Here is an 18,806-nt window from a genome sequence, read left to right as displayed (position 1 = left end):
TGTAACTCAAACAAGCCAGTTGGCTCAGGTCCTGTGTCCCATGGGTGGAGGAACAACAGGTGCCTCTGGCTTGTCCAGAGGTGCGTTGACATACTCATGGTCTTGTGATGCTAGGGGCATGGTATTGGAGTCCTCCAAATCTTGGTGTGTTGGATTAAGGTGATCTATTGAAATATGTTGAGGTTTGCCCCTCTTATCTATGTTAAAAGTCTGCTCTCCCCATTCCAAAACATGGAAGGGACCATCGTTAGGGGGCCGAAGGGGATGTTGGTGTGCATCACAGAGGCCGAAAACAAACGAGGCGGAATGTAGGTCAACAGGAACCCAAGAGTGCTGTACACCATGATGGGAGGTAGGAATAGGTGAAAAGGAGTTGAATTTACTGAGGAGGGTGGAATGCTGTTGAGAGGCCGACCTGGTGGTCATGGCGGCAGGAATAAAATCACTTGGCACTTGTAACAGCTGCCCATATCCCAACTCTGTCACGGACAACTGCAGGTCCTCTCTTGGAGTTGTTCTGAGCCCCAAAAGGACCCATGGGAGATGATCATACCAACATTCATCTGTCAGGGAAGCCCTCAGAGCAGCCTTTAAGGAGCAGCGAAACCGTTTGCTTAGGCCATTGGACTGTGGGTGGTACGCCATGGTGTGATGTAGCCTAATGCTGAGGTTCTGGGGCATCACAGCCCAGAGATCTGATATGAATTGGGGAACACTGTCAGAGGAAATATCAAATGGGGCGTCAAACCAAACAACCCAGGTGCTGATGAACACCCGAGGCACGCCTGCAGCCATCGTCACTGCTGGAGTGATGATCCCTGGCCCCCTGGTGGAGGGACAGCCTTTGGCCCCCTGGTGGAGGGACAGCATTTGGCCCCCTGGTGGAGGGACAGCCTTTGGCCCCCTGGTGGAGGGATAACCTTTGGCCCCCTGGTGGAAGGACAGCCTTTGGCCCCCTGGTGGAGGGACAGCCCTGGTGGTATGATCCACCAAGGTAAGAAGTTGCGTAAAACCGCAGGAGGGGGGAAGAGGACCAACAAGTGCCACATTGACGTGGTCAAACCATTGCTTGGGGACCTCAATAATGTGCCAATGGTGCCTGTACATGAGGGTTAATTTTTTCCTGCTGGCACTCCACACAAGCTGCAGTTCAATCATGCTCGTCCTTTCTGAAGCCATACCAAACAAACTTTAGTGCAATCTGTTTCTGTAAGGTCTGGCCCGGATGCGAGAGGTGATGTATAGAGTTGAAAACAGTCCGTCTCCAATTTGCGGGCACAATAGGGTGAGTGTGACCAGTTGAGACATCACACAGGAGAGAAACCCCAGCTTCCCTGAACTTACTGTCAGCCTACTGCAGGGCCATGACTGCTGTTCAGTAAATGTGGACTTCAGGGTCAGCCATAGCATTATTCGTGATATGTTGTATATCCATTGTGAACTCATATATATTGGCCAGTTGGCATTGCTGCCATGCAGACCAAGCATCTGATATTTTGGCCAGTGCGTGCACGAGGGGGTTTGTGGTCAATGAATGCTCTGAAGTGGCAACCCTCTACAAGAAAATGAAAATGGCGGACAGTCGTATAGAGACTGAGAAGCTCATTGACAAACATGCTGTACTTTTTTTTGGAGGGACAGAGCTGCCAGCTGAAGAGCATGAGCAGCTGCCCATGCCTCCAACCAGCTGTTCATGCACAGCACCCACAGCATAGTCTGAAGTGTCAGAAGTAATTGCTATAGGTGCATTGGACAGCCAGTGTGCCAGTAGGGTCACATTAGAAAGAGCTTGTTTGGAATCATCAAATGCCCTGGTTATATCCACTGACTAGACAAGCACTTAATTGGAGGTATTTCCTTTAAGCACACTATAAAAGGGAAGCACAAGCTCAGCAGCTCACCAGATGAAGCAGTGAGAGAAATTCACCATGCCAAAAACTCCTGTAGTTGTTTTTATATTGCGGGGTGGTGAGAAATCCATAATAGCGGCTACTTTTGATGGGAGGAGTTTTGCATCTTCTGCGGAGATGCAATGGCTGAGAAAGTCAATGGTTGAGACCCAAACTGGCATTTAGCAGGGGAAATAATCAACACATGTTGGCTTAAGCTCTCGAAAAGTGTGCAGAGATGAGATATGTGTTCAGATTTGGATGCACTGGTGACAAATGTGTCATCCAGATAAACAAAAAGAAAATCTAAGTCTTTTAATATGGAGTTCATCAGCTATTGGAGAGTCTGTGCTGCATTTTTCAGGCCAAATGGCATGCGCAGAAATTCTAAAGCCTAACAGGGTTATCCCAGCTGTTTTGGGAATGTTCTCCAAGCACACAGGCACCTGATGATAGCCCCTAACTAGATCAACTTTGGGGGAAAAATAATTTTCCAGCTAAGGGTGCCAAAAAGTCCTGGATGCATGAGACCACCAGGTAACAATCGTAAGGCGTCAGTAATGGCAACCACCATCGGGCTTAGGGACCATATGGAGGGGAGAAGCCCAGGGGATATTTGACTGGCATACAATTCCAAGTCTTTCCATGTTGGCAAACTCAGCCTTCACAGTTGCAAGCTTTTCTGGGTCCAGTCTACGTGCACAGGCATGGACTGGTGGGCCAGTTGTAGAAATATGGTGCTCAGCCCCATGTTTTGCGACTGTAGTGAAGAATGTGGGCTTGGTGAAGTTTGGGAATTTTCTAAGCAGTCGAGTAAACTCACATGCAGTGGTGTATATGCTTGACAGAGTAGTTGTGGGAAACTTACTGGGGGAGCAGGTTAATAACCCAACACCCTTGACATCCACAAGCCAGCAGTTCTTAAGATCGACTGACAGTTCTTGGACACACAGGAAATCTACACCTAGCAGAGGCCCAGCTGCTTTAGGCAGGACGAAGACCCATGTGTAGTGTCACCCATTAAAGCAGTGTCACCCGTCGTGTCCCAGAAGGCTGGCTCCTGCTGCCGTTGGTGACCTCCAGCAAGGTTTTGTCTCTCTTTACCTTCTCATCAATAGGCTATGCTGGCACCCGTGTCACACAGGAAGCATCGCCCTGAAAGGGTGTCCATAAAGAACAATAGACAATCCTGGCAACAAGAACCCACAGTGTTCACAGACCTCTAATGTCCCGATATGCTGGCACGATCGAAGCTGCTAGGCAATCTGCGCTTCCTAACATTCATACCAAAGTGAGTGTGGTAAAAGCACAGGCCTGTCGTCTGTTTTGCAGCCGCGGGCATCCTTATGTTGAGGGCCTTGCTGACCAGGCTTATTGAGATAGAGAAAGGAGGAATGATGTACTACTGCCTAACTGAGTGTCGACTATTAGCAATTTTAACAAGCTCCCTATAGTTCTTCACGGGTGCATTAGTGAGGGTGATGTGAACTTGATCAGGCATTTGCTGCATGAAGAGTTCTTTAAAAATAAAACAAGAATGGTAATTTCCCAGGAGACACAGCATGTGGTCCGTTAGATCTGAAGGCCTAGCATCGCCAAAACCGGATAAGGAGAGCAACTGTATAGTGTGCTCAGACTCCAATAGTCCAAATGTCTGTAAAAGGTGAGCTTCCAGTGATCGATGTTCAATGTGTTCAGGTGGGTATTGAAGCAGACTCATCACTCTCGCAGCCGTGGAATTGCTGAGTGATACTACCATGTAGTAGAATTTGGTGTTGTCGGCGATGATTTCTCACAGAGCGAACTGGACTCCTTTAGTCCTGTATTCACCCTTTTTGACTTTGTCTGCCTTTTATATTGCAACTCATTCTGTTGACTGTAATTTTGCCTGATCATCAGTCTCTCCTTGCTAGGAGTCTCACTACACATTGCCTCTGTTTGTAAACCAGCTACCTCATCTTCAGCACTATCACTCTGGTTCCCAACCCCCGCTAAATTAATTTAAACCACCTGAACAACTCTAGCCAATCTGCCCGCAAGGATATTGGACCCCCTTGGGTTTAGGTGTAACCCATCACTTTTGTGCAAGTCATGCCTTCCCCAGAAGAGATCCCAAGGATCCATAAATCTGAACCCCTGCCCCCGCACCAGTTCCTCAGCCACGCATTCACCTGCCAGATCATCCTATTCTTACCCTCACCAGCACATGGCACAGGCAGCAATCCAGAGATTCCTACCCTGGAGGTCCCGTTTCTCAACTTTCTACCTAATCCCCATAAAATATCTCTTCAGGACTTCCTCACCTTGTCTACCCATGTCATTGTTGCTAATATATACCTAGACTTCTGGCTGCTCACCCTCGCTCTTGGGAATACCATGGACCTGATCTGAGATATCTCTGATCCTGGCACCAGGGAGGCTACATACCATATGAGTATCTCTATTGTGTCCACAGAACTTCGTCTCTGTTCCTCTGACAAAGGAATCTCCTATCAACACTGCACTCCTCTTCACCTCTTACTCTTCTGAGCCAAAGCACCAGATTCAGTGCCAGAGACTCAATCATTGTGCCGCCCCCCCCCCCCCCCCCCCCCCCGGGTAGGTTGTCCCCCTCAACAGTATCTCAAGTTGTAAACTTATTATTGAGGGGAACAACCACAGGTGCCTCTGCCTCGACCGGGTATTTCCCCTCCTTCTGACAGTCACCCAGTTACCTGTCTCTTGCAACCTAGGTGTGACTACCTCCCTGTAGCCCCTGTCTGTCACCTCCCTCATTCTCCCGTATGAGCTGAAGGTCATCGAGCTGCAGCTCCAGTTCCTTAATACATTCTCTGAGGAGCTGCAACTCGGTGCAGATCTGTTTATCTGGGAGGCTGGAGGTCTCCCAGACTTCCCACATACAGTACAGAACACTGCCATTCTCACTAAACTACTATGCCCTAACAGATGAGAAATGAACAAATAATGGGAGAGAGGGAGAAACTTACAAGATACTTCACCCAAGCCTGATGAACCAAAGCCACTGGCACACTCACAAGAATGGCCACTCCACTTACACTTGAGTTATTTTTATTGGCCCTTTCTAATGCATCCCTCTGATTGGTTGCTCCTCAACTCAGGGAAACTGCTGCGAATCACTGCATTTAAAATCTTGATCACCCTCCTGATTAAAAGGTAGCTCTTTTTATGCTGCCCTAACATTGATTGTTCAACTCGAATTAAACAATTTGTCTAAAAAAAAAGGGAACTTGGCCCAAAATGTTGACCGTTTATATTTATTTCCATAGATGCTGTTTGACCTTTTGAGTTTCTCCAACATTTTATGCATGCATGTTACTCTGGCTTTCCAGCATCTTTAGAATTTCTTATTTTGTTTTTAAACTTTAACTATTTGAAAACATTTGTTGTCTTGGGCTTGGCAACTGTCTGGTGTCCTTCTTTGGGTGTCAGCCATCACTCTATAATGAGGATCAAGGAATGTGTGTGTTAGTGTGTGTGGGGTTTGGGGGGGGGGGGTGGAGGAAGAGACCCAGTCACAATACTCACTCCAATTTGTCCCAGGACCAGGTACCATCCTCCTCACTGGAGCAAGCATATTCACCCTCTTTCTCAAAGAGAAATAGAGGGACATACAGAATGTCAGGGTTAGCAGGTAAGGAAGAGACACACAACAAACATGGGGAAAATGATTTTATGTGGGCTCAATCACACTTAATGATTATGTCAGGGTTAAATTGGCCAAATCAAGAAATCGGTCTGGGCACTTCTCATTTTCCTGGTGAGTCTTTCATCCAATGACATCTCAGCTCATATATCCCGACTTTCCTCTAATGCTGGCACTAAGCTGAAGTTTTAGGAAGCAATCTTTGTTAGTGGATGCCACAGCCTCAGTTCAAGACCTACCCTCAATCCTGACCTCTGCTGCTGGTCTGTGTAGAGTTTGCATGTTCTTCCTATGACTGTGTGGGGTTTCCCTGGTGCTCTAGTTTCCTCCCACACCCCAAAGACACATGGATCAGTAGATTAATTGGCTGCTACAAATTACCCCTGGTGTGTAGGTGAGTGGTAGAATCTAGGGGAAAGTGATGGGAATGTGGGGAGAATATGTTACAAGAAAAAATAGTGGAATGATAGGATTGCTGTGAAATGGCCTCCTTTTGTAATAAGGAAAAATGGACTTGAGCATTCTCAAAAATAGAAGCACATTGTACCAAGCTGTCAATGAGACAAGTGAAAGGTATCCCTCTGACATCCATCTCTTGCATAGAACATCTGACAGCTTCATTGCTGATTGTAGCTTTTTAATACAGTGCCCATTAGAGCTGTGATCACTGCTTCATTAATTGATCTGCATTCTGCAATAGCAGAGGGGAACTTGCAGCATGTGAATGGATCAGGATAGAGGACTTCATGGGGGTGGTCTCTCACATATTGCCGTGGCCCCCACATTTTTTCTTTTACCCTAGTGTGAAGCTTTTTACAAACTAGTTCTTTTGTGGCTGTTATGGGGAGCATTCAATGTTTGACACCATTTCCACTAATCAGTGCAGTAGCTGCAAGCTTTTCAGGCAGTTTCCAGCAATGAATTAGACACATTTAACAGCATGATCTGTGTGCAGATGTCTATATTTAACACAAATTTAGCCAATTCTAATTTTTTGTGGAGATTTCAGATGGGATTAGCACAATATACAGCGTATGTTCAGAACAGCAAAAGTGGTCCAGATCCAATTTTCAAGCAACATTTTTAATCACATTCAGTCATAGAAATGCCATTTTTGTAACAATAACTGTTACTCAAAAAGTTACTAAAGGATTCTTTATATTAATGTAAAGAGAACTTACAAGAATGGTTCTTGTCTTCTTGAAAAGATGAGTGAAAATAAAACTGGTAACTCTGGAAACACCTCAAATGTGTTTATTTTTCTGTTGACGGAACTATTACTGCTGCAACTAGAGTCCATAACTGCAATGCTAAGATTTGTGTTTAACAATAGTATTCATCAGTAGGTTCAATATGATGCACAACACCCTGCAAAAACACCTTTTATAGAATCTCACTTAAGGACTTGGCTCCATCCATACAGATGAGAATTCATGGAACAAAAAAAGATGGCCAATAAGCTTCAAAATGCAACACAGAAGCAAAATAGTTGATATCCCCACAAGTTCATCATGTAACATTCTTCCATCAAAAGTGAGAGCTGTTGATGATGGAAATAGAATTATGTATATTTCATACACAAACGTACATCAGCAAAAACTCCCAAAGCAGATACAGACAAGTTGGAAAAAGTAAGACTCCCTGTGCACCCTCTCAGCCAAAAATTAAGAGGGCCATTTCAACACTGTTACAATACGACATATCACACACCAGATGTACTTCTGACCAGACCAAATATTGAAACTCATTTCACACAGCAGTCATATACCACCATGCTGACACAGAAGATACTTTATCCTACTAATCTAAGTTGAATTGATATCCAAAGGCAATAGACCAATGGAGTGCAAATGCCAAATTCTCACCAGCTGGGTGAAGTTAAAAGGTACTTTGCATATACTTTTACTTTATAGACTATTCATTGGTGGTAGAATTCCAGTATTAGTGATTGTACCAGCAGTGTTTGCTGTGAATACTGTACCACCCTTTAATATATATTTTTTAAAAACTGGATAACAGAGTATATTTATTTTTATCAGAAGTACATAGCGATATAAAACTAAGGCATAATTGTTTGCTGAACTCTCAAGTTCCAAAAATAAATCAAATCGGACAAACTAGAAATTTTTTTAATCTAATGCCAAAAAGCATAGCTGGTGTACAGGACACTGGCTTTCTCTGATAAATGACCATCTTCAGAGAGTCCATTGGCCTTGTCTCCCACCAAAATCATTAATTGCAGCTAGACATTCCAGAAGTAATTCAGTAAATATGTTTCTAAAAATATAGTACAGTGCTTCTATATATACATTTTTAAAAGATATTGTTTGAATTGATGTCACAAAATTTTAAGCAAAGTATACACTGTAACAGAGAAAGGCTTAACATTGATTCAAGTGCTTCAATTTCAACGGAAAGCCACTTACTGATTGTGATTGGCAAAAGTCTCTTGACTGCAAAACACAATGCAACATTAACAACCATAGTCAACCAATCTAGACTCTTGCATACAAATAAAGGGGGGGGGGGGGGAGGGAAGAATTGCAAAGGAATTCAGGCACGTGCCAATCGCTCCAGGATACGTCGGTACTGTTCCACGGTGCTCTGATAGGTTTCTTCCAAATATTCCTGCTCTTGGCTCAAACTCATCTCTGCCTGTTGTGCAAGCCAATCTTCAGGCATCAAACGAGAAAGACGTGTTGCTTCTTTCTTATTTTTCTGAGAAAATTAAATGAGTAAGATTTGATGATAAATTAAATGACAAAGCTATAAAATAGGTCTCTGTACTAAGGTTGTATAACAGGAAATAACAAAAGAATGATATAATTTTCTCCTTCTTTGGCTCATACTACATGGTTGTTGAAAAAAGTTCTGTCACAGCCAATAGTTAATATATAATAATGGAACTGGGGTAACAGAATGTCAGTACTTTAGTAGGACTACAGAAAAAACTCCACACTGTAACAGCGATGTCAGATGAGATAACTGGGTTGGGAGAAATGGCTGATTGGGTGACAATCACACAAATTATTACTTTAAAAGAAACTTTACAATGTATAAAGCTCTGGTGAGGCCATATTTAACAGTACTGCATGCATTACTGGTCACATTACAGGAAGGATGTGGAGGCTTTGGAGAAGATGCTGAAGAGGTTTACCAGGATACTGCCTGGATTAGAGGGCATGTGCTATAAAGAGAGGATGGACAAATTTGGGCTGCTTTCTCTAATGTGTTAGAGGCTGATGGATGACCTGATAAAAGTTTACAATGTTATGAGAGGTATAGGTAGGGTAGATAGAGTCTTTTTTTCAGGGTGGAACTGTCAAATACTAAGGACACAGCTTTAAACTGAGAGGCGGAGAGTTTAAAGGAGATTTAGAAGGCCAGTTTTTATTTAAACCATGGTGTGTCCCTGGAATGGACTGCCAGTGGAAGTAGTGAGAGCAGATATAATAGTGGAGATTAACAAGCATTTGAACAGTCACATGAATTGGCAGGGAATAAGAGGGATAATACACCATGTGCAGGTAGATGGGAATGGTTAAAATTTGCATGGTTGGCACAGACACTGTGGGATGAAGGGCCTGCTCCTGTGCTGTACTATGAAAGGAACTAACCAATCAATTTCTTGACCTATGAGATGAACAATAAATAGGTACTGTAATTAACTACGGTAGTTATAGTACTGGACTAATGACACAGACATTGGGAGTTCAGATCCTCCATTATTTGGTAAAATCATTGCCATAAGGGTGATAATTGGATCATAAATCCTAAAGTCATCTGTGGAAAGAATAATGCCACCTGACCCGGCCTAGAGCACAAAACAACTTAATTGCAATCAGTTTTGAACGATGTATTAGAAAATTAGAAGGAAACAAGTGAACATCATATCTGAACTCCAATTTTCTTGCAAAGTAAGACCACTGATGTGGGGAGCAAGAAAAAAACTGAGTTGTTCCATAACTTCAGGCTGATCTTCCTCACTCCTAACATTCATTTTTTTGGGGATCACAGATAAAAACCAGAATTTATTGCCCCTTGAGAAGGCAGTGAGCTGTCTTCTGGAACTATTGCAGTCCTTCTGGTGAAGGTGCTCCCACAGTGTGATTGGGGAGGAAGTTCCAGGATTTAGACACAGTGATGATAAAGGAACATACATTTCAACTTTGACATGGAGGGGAACTTTGGGTTCCCAAAGTGAATGAGGAAGTTAAAATGGACTGTGGGTATCAATGCCACGGCATCATAGGAAGCAAGCAAGTCGATCTTTTACTGTTATATTATTTAAGTATATGTGGGTGCTTAGACCTGCCTTACACCATCACCACACAACCAACATACCACCCCAACTGCTTCAACTCTGCTCTCTCCCAACATTAATCTAGGCAAGAAAAATACTGCCCTAAATACCTTAAAGGGAATGGCAAGCCTGCGTTTCACATCCAACCGGTACTCGCTGCTTTGCACTGGGTCACTCATGTTGGTCACTCGCAGCCGTAGAATCTCATATACTCTTCTTGCGTGATGCTGAAAAGTTGTAAAAATATTAAAAGTCTGCAGGCTTAAATTTTCTTCAGACTCCAGGTTATTGTTTTATTAACATAGCAACAGTTAAAAGGATAAATAAAAAAGGAACCGGGGACAGTTTGCAGGATATAAAACTGTTGAGGTGGACAACCCTTGGACAATATTATTTCCTTGGGAAGTTGTATTTTTAAAAGCCCTTCTGTGGTAAGAATGAAGATTGTCCTATGAAAAATCTGGCACACAGTATAAAAGACAGTGCAACTGTGAGGAGAGAGGAGGAGAAATGTGAACAAAAATTTGGAGTGAAAAGAAAGTAGAAATGAATTGGGTTCCTGTTAGGTCTCTGTCCATCTCAAGGAAGTGGTCCATAGTTGCTTATAATGAGTTTACAATGGCTCTGCAATAGTGTCTCAAATTTGAATAAAGCCAATTGCATTCAGCATGAGGCCAAGTTAGAATCTTAGAAAACTAAAACACTAAGATAGTCCATGCCAAATTATTATTCTGCCTAGTCTCACCAACTTGCACCTGGACTATAGCTCTCCCATCCGTTTACTAATCCAAACTTTTCTTAAATGTTGAAATTAGAATCACATTCACTCTGGCAGCTCGTTTCACACCCTCACCAAACTCTGAGTGAAGAAGTTCCCCCTCATGTTCCCCTTAAACATTTCACCCTTAGCCTATGACCTCTAGTTCTAGTCTCACCCAATTTCAGTGGAAAAAGCCTGCTTGCATTTACCCCTCATAATTTTGTACATCTCCATCAAATCTCCACTCAGTCTCCTAAACTCTAGGGAATAAATTCCTAACCTAGTCAATCTTTCCCTATGACTCAGATTATCAAGTCCTGGCAACATCCTTGTAAATTTTCTCTGTACTTTTTCAATCTTATTGACATCTTTCCTGTACATAAGTGACCAAAACTGCATACAAATAATCCAATGTCTTACACAACTTCAACATAATGTCCTAACTTCTCAACTCAGTACTTTGATTTATGAAGGTCAATGTGCCAAGCTTTTTTTAACGACCCCATCTACCTGTGACGCCATTTTCAAGGAAGTATGGATCTATATTCCAGATTCTTCTGTTCTACCATAGTACTCAATGCCCTATCATTCACTGTGCAAGTCCTGCACTGGTTTGTTCTCCCAAAGTGCAACAGCTCACACTTATCTGCATTAAATTCCATCTTCCATTTATCAGCCCATTTTTCCAGCTGTCCAGATCTCCATGCAAGCCTTCCTCACTGTCCACTACAATCCCAATCTTGGTGTCATCTGCAAATTTGCTGTAATTTGCTTAGCACATTATAATCCAGATCACTGATATAGATGACAAGCAACAACAGACCCAACGTCAAACCCTCCAACACATCACCAGTAATAGGCCATCAGTCAGAGAGGCAACCATCTCCTACCACTCTGTGACTTCTCCCCCAAAGCACCTAACCACAATGGCTTTCCTATGCTAAGTCATCCACCCAACAATATTGTTATTGAGGGGAACGGCTACAGGGGTACCCTATACTGGCAGCCTATCCCTTTTCCCCCTCCTGACAGTTGCCCAGTTACCCATGTCCTGCATGCCCACCACCCTGCATCGCCAGTCAATTAACTCCTCACCCATCCAAATGATCCTGAGTTCATCAGCTCCATCTCCAGTTCCCCAATACTGTCAATAAGAAACTGGATGCACATGTTGACCAGGGTAGATTATAAAATTAGATTTAAAAATGAAGTGGCAGAAAAGCAATGATTAATATTTAAGGTAGTATTCCATCATTCACAACAAATATACATTCCTCAAAAACTTGGAAATAAATAGACCAAGAGTGGTATTAGATGACTTAGAGATTTGTAGCATTGCCAACAACTGTAAAATTAAGAGAATTCTATAAACTAGAGATGGATGATCCACGAAACAACAGAATAGAATGACAGTTATCCAGCTACAGACAAATTAAAAACAGATTGTTGTAATTCTTAATAAGTAGCTAAAGTAAATGTGGCTACCTTAGAAGCGAAGCAGAAATTATGTCTAATTACAAAATGATTGGAACATTAATTATTTTGCATATCTCCTAAATAAATAACACAAAGAACAAATTGAAAATTATGGAGAACCATGATTGGGTCATATGCAATATCCTGTATCAAAAGGATAAGCACAAGACCTCACAGCAACAGTCTGGTCTAAGCATGGGCATCTGTTAGATTAGACGTCTGTTAGATTGGAGTGAGGGTCCAGAAAGCCATTCACACCACTCGTTCCCTGACAGGTACCATTGACTGCTCCACCTAATTTACTCTGTTGTCCCCATCAACCTGGCTCCAAACATCAGTGGTATTAAAAACAATAAGGAAAGAAGATCAATATGATCATTCTCAAGGACCCCACAATGTAGCTCTTCTTAACCAGATCTTCAGAAGCAACCTGTTGATTCCTGGCCAAAAGGAGTTGCAGAATGCCCACTGAACTGCCCTAAAGTTCACCCCATAATTGGCATCTGTAAAGAGCATCTTGGCTTCACTTACAAGAAGACCAGGACTGGTTTGATAAGAATGTCTGAGAGATTGAGGAGATAATTATTTGCAAATGTACAGTGTTCTTGGATTGGAAGCTAAATGGAAAAGAACAGTTCTATGGACATCTGAAGATAGAAGTCCAGCAGAAACCTGGTGACCCAAAGGGCAGATACTGGATAGAAAGATCACATGATTCTCAGCAATTCAAAGACAACCATGACACGCACAGGTTCTTCAATGCTGTCAAGGCCGTCTAGAGTCCTTGGGAAAACATGACACAATTTCCAAATCTGCAAGCAACACATGGAGTTGGAGGCATAGGTGAGTTGTGAAGAGGATGGTAACAGACTTCAATGAGAGATTAGGTAGGCTGATAGAACAAATGCAGATGAAATTTAATGCTGAAGCACTACATTTCAATTGAAGTATGAGAGGCAATACAAACTAGAGAGCACAATCCTAAAAGCATTCATTTCCACCTATTAAATTAACTAAATTTGGCTCATTTCATTCTACACATTCCTGCTATTGCACACAAAGATGTATAAAAATAAATTGTTTATTGATTCCTCAGGAATCCCTTTACATCTTGCTGTCAAACAGGAAATAAAGTTCTATCTGCAAATATTCCCTTTTACACTCATGTGAACTTTTATTTCCCGTACTTTTGAATTATATAGTAATTTTGTTGTGGGTGCACATGCATTATAAACTGTGCCAAAACTGGCAATCTTGATATAGGAGCCACTGCCAGCAAAAAGAGGCAAGTTGGCAAGGCCCTAAAGTGTACACCAGAGAGTACAGAGACAGTGAGTGTGTATGATTTGGCAAACCTGATGCAATTTGAAATCCAGTATCACAGTGAGTAAATCACAAATACCTTATTTATTTTCCAGGTTCTTCTGGCCTCTTCTACCATTTCTGCACTGAATCCCCTCCTGAGTTTTTCAGGTGAAAAGGCAGGGAGATCCTGGCAAAGTTTAGCAAGAACATAATCTCGTAATTTCACAAAGTCGTCAGATGGTTCTTCAGCTGAAATTCCAAATTAAACACCCTTTAAAAATGGCATACAATTTGGGACAGAAATTACTGCAAACATAAAACAACATTAAGGGATGGAAAAACATTTATAGACATAGGAACAGCCCCTTTGGCCCATGTCTGTGCTGATCCAAGCAATCCATTATCAAACCCCTTGTTCATGATTATCTCTTTGTCAGTTAAAAAGAAAAATGTTGAACTTTCTGCTACTTTGGTAAATTGAGATTACACCATTCAACTCTATTTGGAATTCCTCAGAAAATGAAGAAGTCTCTGCTAATATGACACAAGAAGATAATCCATCTACTAGCGACATTATCACCAAGTCAATATCCTGGGTTCACCACTGATCAGAAATTTAACCATCCCAGCCATATAAATGCTATGACTGCAAGTCACGGTCTGGATATCCTGTGGAAATTTCTCAATTTCCTCTAAGTCTTTCTATCAACTACAAAACACAGTTCCAGAAGCATAAATGAATGCCTAGATAACTGCAATTCCAAAGTTCAAGAAACCCATCAACATCCAGGGCAAAGCAGCTTTTTTAAATTGGCACCTGTCGCCATCCTAAATACAGAGGATTCCATTTAATTGGGTCATTGGTTAATCAGGACAGCCACTTATACGGAATAAATGGTTTTGTTGCCAAGTTTGCAGATGATATGAAGATTGGTGGAGGGGCAGGTAGTGTTGAGGAAACAGGTGGGCTGCAGGAGGACTTAAACAAATTAGGAGAATGGGAAGAAAGTAGCAAATGAAATACAATGTTGGAAAATGCATGGTCATGCACTTTGGTAGCAGAAATAAATGTGCAGACTATTTTCTAAATGAGGAGAAAATCCAGGAATCTTTGATACAAAGGGACTTGGGAGTCTTTATGCAGAGCACCATGAAGGTTAACTTGCAGGTTGAGTCAGTGATGAGGAAGGCAAATACCATGTTAGCATTCATTTCAAGAGGTCTAGAATACAAGAGCAAGGATGTGATACTGAGGCTTTATAAGGCACTGGTGAGGCCTCACCTTGAGTACTGTGAACATCTAAGAAAAGATGTGCTGGCACTGGAGAGGGTTCAGAGGAGGTTCACAAGAATGTTTCCGGGAATGAAAGGGTTATCATACAAGGAAAGTTTGATAGCCCTGGGTCTGTACTCACTAGAATCTGGAAGGATTGGGGGGGGGGGGGTGGAATCTCACTGAAACCTTTCGAATGTTGAAAGGCCTAGACAGAGTAGATGTGGAATGGATGTTTCCCATGGTGGGGAAGTCTAGGACAAGAGGGCACAGCCTCATGATAGAGGGGCATCCATTTAAAACAGGGAAGTGGAGAAATTTCTTTAGCCAGAGTGTGGTGAATTTGTGGAATTTGTTACCCCAGGTAGCTGTGGAGGCCAGATCGTTGGGTGTATTTAAGGCAGAGCTTAATAGGTTCTTGATCAGACATGGCATCAAAGGTTATGGGGGGAAGGCTGGAGAGCAGGGCTGAGGAGGAGAGAAAAAAGGATCAGCCATGATTGAATGGCAGAGCAGACTCGATGGGCCAGATGGCCTAATCCTTCTCCTATGTCTTATGGTCTTATTTGGGAAAACTCTTTAAAGAACAAAAACTAATTGAGAAAACAACCAGGATTCCTTTGGTTCATTTGGGACACTATGCCACTTAATTGCTGCAGGAAACTGCTGTCAAACAGTTTCTAACTAGCATCAGTTGCATGCACTTGTGTGGCCATTAGATACCAAACCATGCTGAGATGGAATACTTTTCAAATAGTGTCAGTTGTGTGTGTTTGTGTTCAAAAAGCAGTGAGTTTTGTCACTGAAAGTTGGTGAGAAATAAACATTAAGATAATTCAGGACTGCTTTGCTCACTGTGGTTTCAAGCATTCAGGCTTGGAGATACCAGAAATGAAAATAAAATGATTTCACTACATCAACAAGTTGGGAAATATGGAGAATTTGAAGGTATCATCTTGAATATTACAATGAAAATGAAGATTTGGAGGATGCAATGCTGGAAAGCATTGTAAGAAGGCTGTCCATTATCTGTACGACGTGTCTGCACTGATTCTGTGAATTTACTGTCAATCAAAATAACACAATGTACACTGGATCAATTCCTCTGGCGATAACAATTAGGAACTAATACACAATTCATAGCACTGTAGTAGTATTGGTAGTGATCTAATTTGTTATGTATTTCATTTAAATAATTTGTTACTGTTTGACTTTTTTTTAAAAATACCTTTTTAAACCATTTCCATGAAACTGGCTAATTGGGGCAGCCACTTAATTGGGCCAAAATGTACTGGTCCCAATTAACTGGAATCCACTGTATTCAGCAAACACGAGGAAATCTGCAGATGCTGGAAATTCAAACAACACACACAAAATGCTGGTGGAATCATTCCATTTACCAGCTTCTACACCATACCTGCAGTAAGTATTTGCACACTGCACTACAGTAACTCATCAAGACTATTCTGACAGCATCTCCCAACTAGAACATTGTTCATTTAAGTGCATATACTGATAAAACACCTGGAGTTGGGTCAATGCAAATACAATGGAAAGCTACAATCTCCAAATTCCTTTACAAATCACACACCATCCTGACTTGGAAGTTGCCAGATCTATATCCTGCAACTTCCAACAGCGTAGAGCACCTTCACCTCAAAGGCAGCAGGGATTCACCATCACCTTCTCAAGGGCACTTAATGGTGGTTAATAAAAATAATTAACTCCACATATGCTGCCTAACCTGCCAAGTATTTAAAGCATTTTGGATTTCCAATATCTGCAGGCTTTTGTTTTGGTTAAGAGAGTCTTGCTGGCAACTCATTTATTTCTCACACTTACTGGCAGAAAGTGGTATAGCAGCTAAATTACCAGTTTATCACCTTTCTCTAAGGAATTTCTCTCATCTTATCCATAAAAGTGATAGATTTTTTAGAAACGCCATCTTTTATTATTTTATCTTACATCCCTTAATATTTAATTCCCTCTTAGCAGAGTTTTTCAGCTTTTTATTTAGTTTGTTTGCACTTTAAAATAAACTGAAATCTTGGAATTAAGATGGCTCGCTATTTTTGACTCTTGGAAGAACTCAGGATCAGAAATTAAACAGAGATCCAACAATACCCATATTCAGAGATTTTCAAAAGTCCACTTCGCTTGAAAATGCCATGGCTGTTTCAGTATTGGTTTTACTCTGTGGTAATCATTTATGTCAGTCAACACATATTAGCTGGAAAATTGACCTGTTTAAATTGGAGATGGAATGCAGGTTGGATTTGCCCTCTCTGTTATCTAATTTCAATGAAAAACAGCAGGTCAATTACAGTAGAATAACAGATAACACTACAACAAATGGACTAAAGAAAAAGATTTAAACCACCTTCCCTGCCAAACCACATCTCCCTGGCCACAAAGAAATTGAACAGCTGAGGAAGGATGGATAGTTGCCTTTGGACAGCAAATTCTCTTGGCAAACATTTTCTAATTGCTTTCAATTCTGTTACTTTGCACGATTCACATGCTCTCTCAAAAGTAATTGTTGAACATGTCCCAGTGAAGAGACTGACCAGTGATATCCAAAATGGATGGCTTTGTTGTGTAATATTTCTGGACTGTCTCCATCAGTTGTGCACCGTGTCCTTCACCTTGGAACGGAGGCAGCACCAGCATTTGGCTTGAAAAAAAAAACAAAAAGAATTAATAGAAAGTCATTGTTCAATTGTATCAGACTACATCCTTTGAAGTGTGTATTTTTAGCTATTGGTCTCTTTCACTTTTTATTTCTTCTTGGCACTCACATTCTACCTTTTGATTCTCTCTCTTGGATCACTATTTAACCAGTCTTATTCCCACCCCCCCAAAATGGAACATTTTGCTCCATCCTGTTTCTCTTTTAAATATATCACCCTGCAATTCTAACTAAGACATCCTGCTCGCCCTCAACCTTGGTTTTGAGTCACTTTTCAATGTTGGCGATTTCAATCTATTTCCCTTAGCCCTATCTTCAATAGCTCTTTTATAAAAATGATATGTCTCCTTAGAAACTTTGCAGCTAATATTCACAACTATCATCTAATGTAGCCACTCTACTGATGCCTCCGTCACAGACAAGGTCACTTTGATTTTTGTACTAATGTAAGCATTGTCTAGATTTAGTGGGATTGCACTACACTTTGTCTTAACTACGCACAATTCCAAGAGCATCCTTAAGAACAAAGGTACCACACAACTTCTCCTCCTCCAATTTCCAAACATTGCCCGATTGACATCTGTGTGTTAAAAGTTTCTCCTCATACACGGCCTCTGTTGATGCTCTTTTTGTACTCCGCTCCCGATCTCTGGTGATACTTTCTAACCAAGAGCACCCTTCTCTCACCCGAAACTTGCTATTTTTTCTTGTATGCATTTTTTCCTCCCACCTCCACACTACAGGCACCACATCTTCTGACATAAAAACCCTCAAGGCACTAAACAGCTCTGTTTTCTACCTCTCTCTCCTTAAAATGTTACGTCTCTCATCTTTAAGTCAGGTATCCTTGTTTCCTCTTCAGTCTCAATCTCCAATTTTGTGTAATCATGACTTTCTGAAGTTCCTTGGGATATTTATAGAGCATCTCTAATTTTGGCAAATGCGAGCTTTTGATGGAAAGAGAAATAAATTACTCTATTGTAACTAACAATAACACAGTGATCACTTATCAGGATAATTTGAGATTTCTCAAATTTGACTTTTTTTTCAAAATTTACTCCAAAATAGAATATTTCTGTATGACATCTTGCTGCCAAGTTACCTACCCAATTCGAGGTCTCATTTTATCAGGGTATGCATAGAAATTATATACAGTCATATAACCCACAGTTGCAAAACGTGGAGAGCCATCTTCAAGGTACTTTTCAAACCTGTGTAAAATAAAAATAGGGAAATAACTTTTTGTGTGTGTGTGTGTGTGTGTGTGTGTGTGTGTGTGTGTGTGTGTGTGTGTGTGTGTGTGTGTGTGTGTGTGTGTGTGTGTGTGTGTGTGTGTGTGTGTGTGTGTGTGTGTGTGTGTGTGTGTGTGTGTGTGGAGATGTACTCATTAGTGACTGTATTCATTCTACATTTTGTCTCAGTTTCTGCTTTACTAACTGATGGCTCA

General features: G+C 41.6%; 1 protein-coding gene across 1 annotated transcript in view; it reads right to left on the bottom strand.

Annotated features, from left to right (window-relative positions):
• Positions 1-6,617: 6,617 nt before the first annotated feature.
• hat1 (histone acetyltransferase 1) overlaps positions 6,618-18,806 on the bottom strand; it is a 29,909-nt gene continuing 17,720 nt past the window's right edge. Inside the window, exons 7-11 of the mRNA XM_073071087.1 lie at positions 18,466-18,570; positions 17,238-17,344; positions 13,495-13,646; positions 9,967-10,083; positions 6,618-8,271 (exon numbers count right to left, since the gene is read on the bottom strand). Of these exons, the coding sequence (XP_072927188.1) occupies positions 8,107-8,271; positions 9,967-10,083; positions 13,495-13,646; positions 17,238-17,344; positions 18,466-18,570 (646 nt within the window). The 3' untranslated portion in view covers positions 6,618-8,106. The remainder of the gene's footprint in view (positions 8,272-9,966; positions 10,084-13,494; positions 13,647-17,237; positions 17,345-18,465; positions 18,571-18,806) is intronic.

This window comes from Hemitrygon akajei, chromosome 18 (genome assembly GCF_048418815.1).
Source record: "Hemitrygon akajei chromosome 18, sHemAka1.3, whole genome shotgun sequence".
Lineage (NCBI taxonomy): Eukaryota > Metazoa > Chordata > Chondrichthyes > Myliobatiformes > Dasyatidae > Hemitrygon > Hemitrygon akajei.
This window is presented reverse-complemented; position numbering and strand designations above follow the sequence as displayed.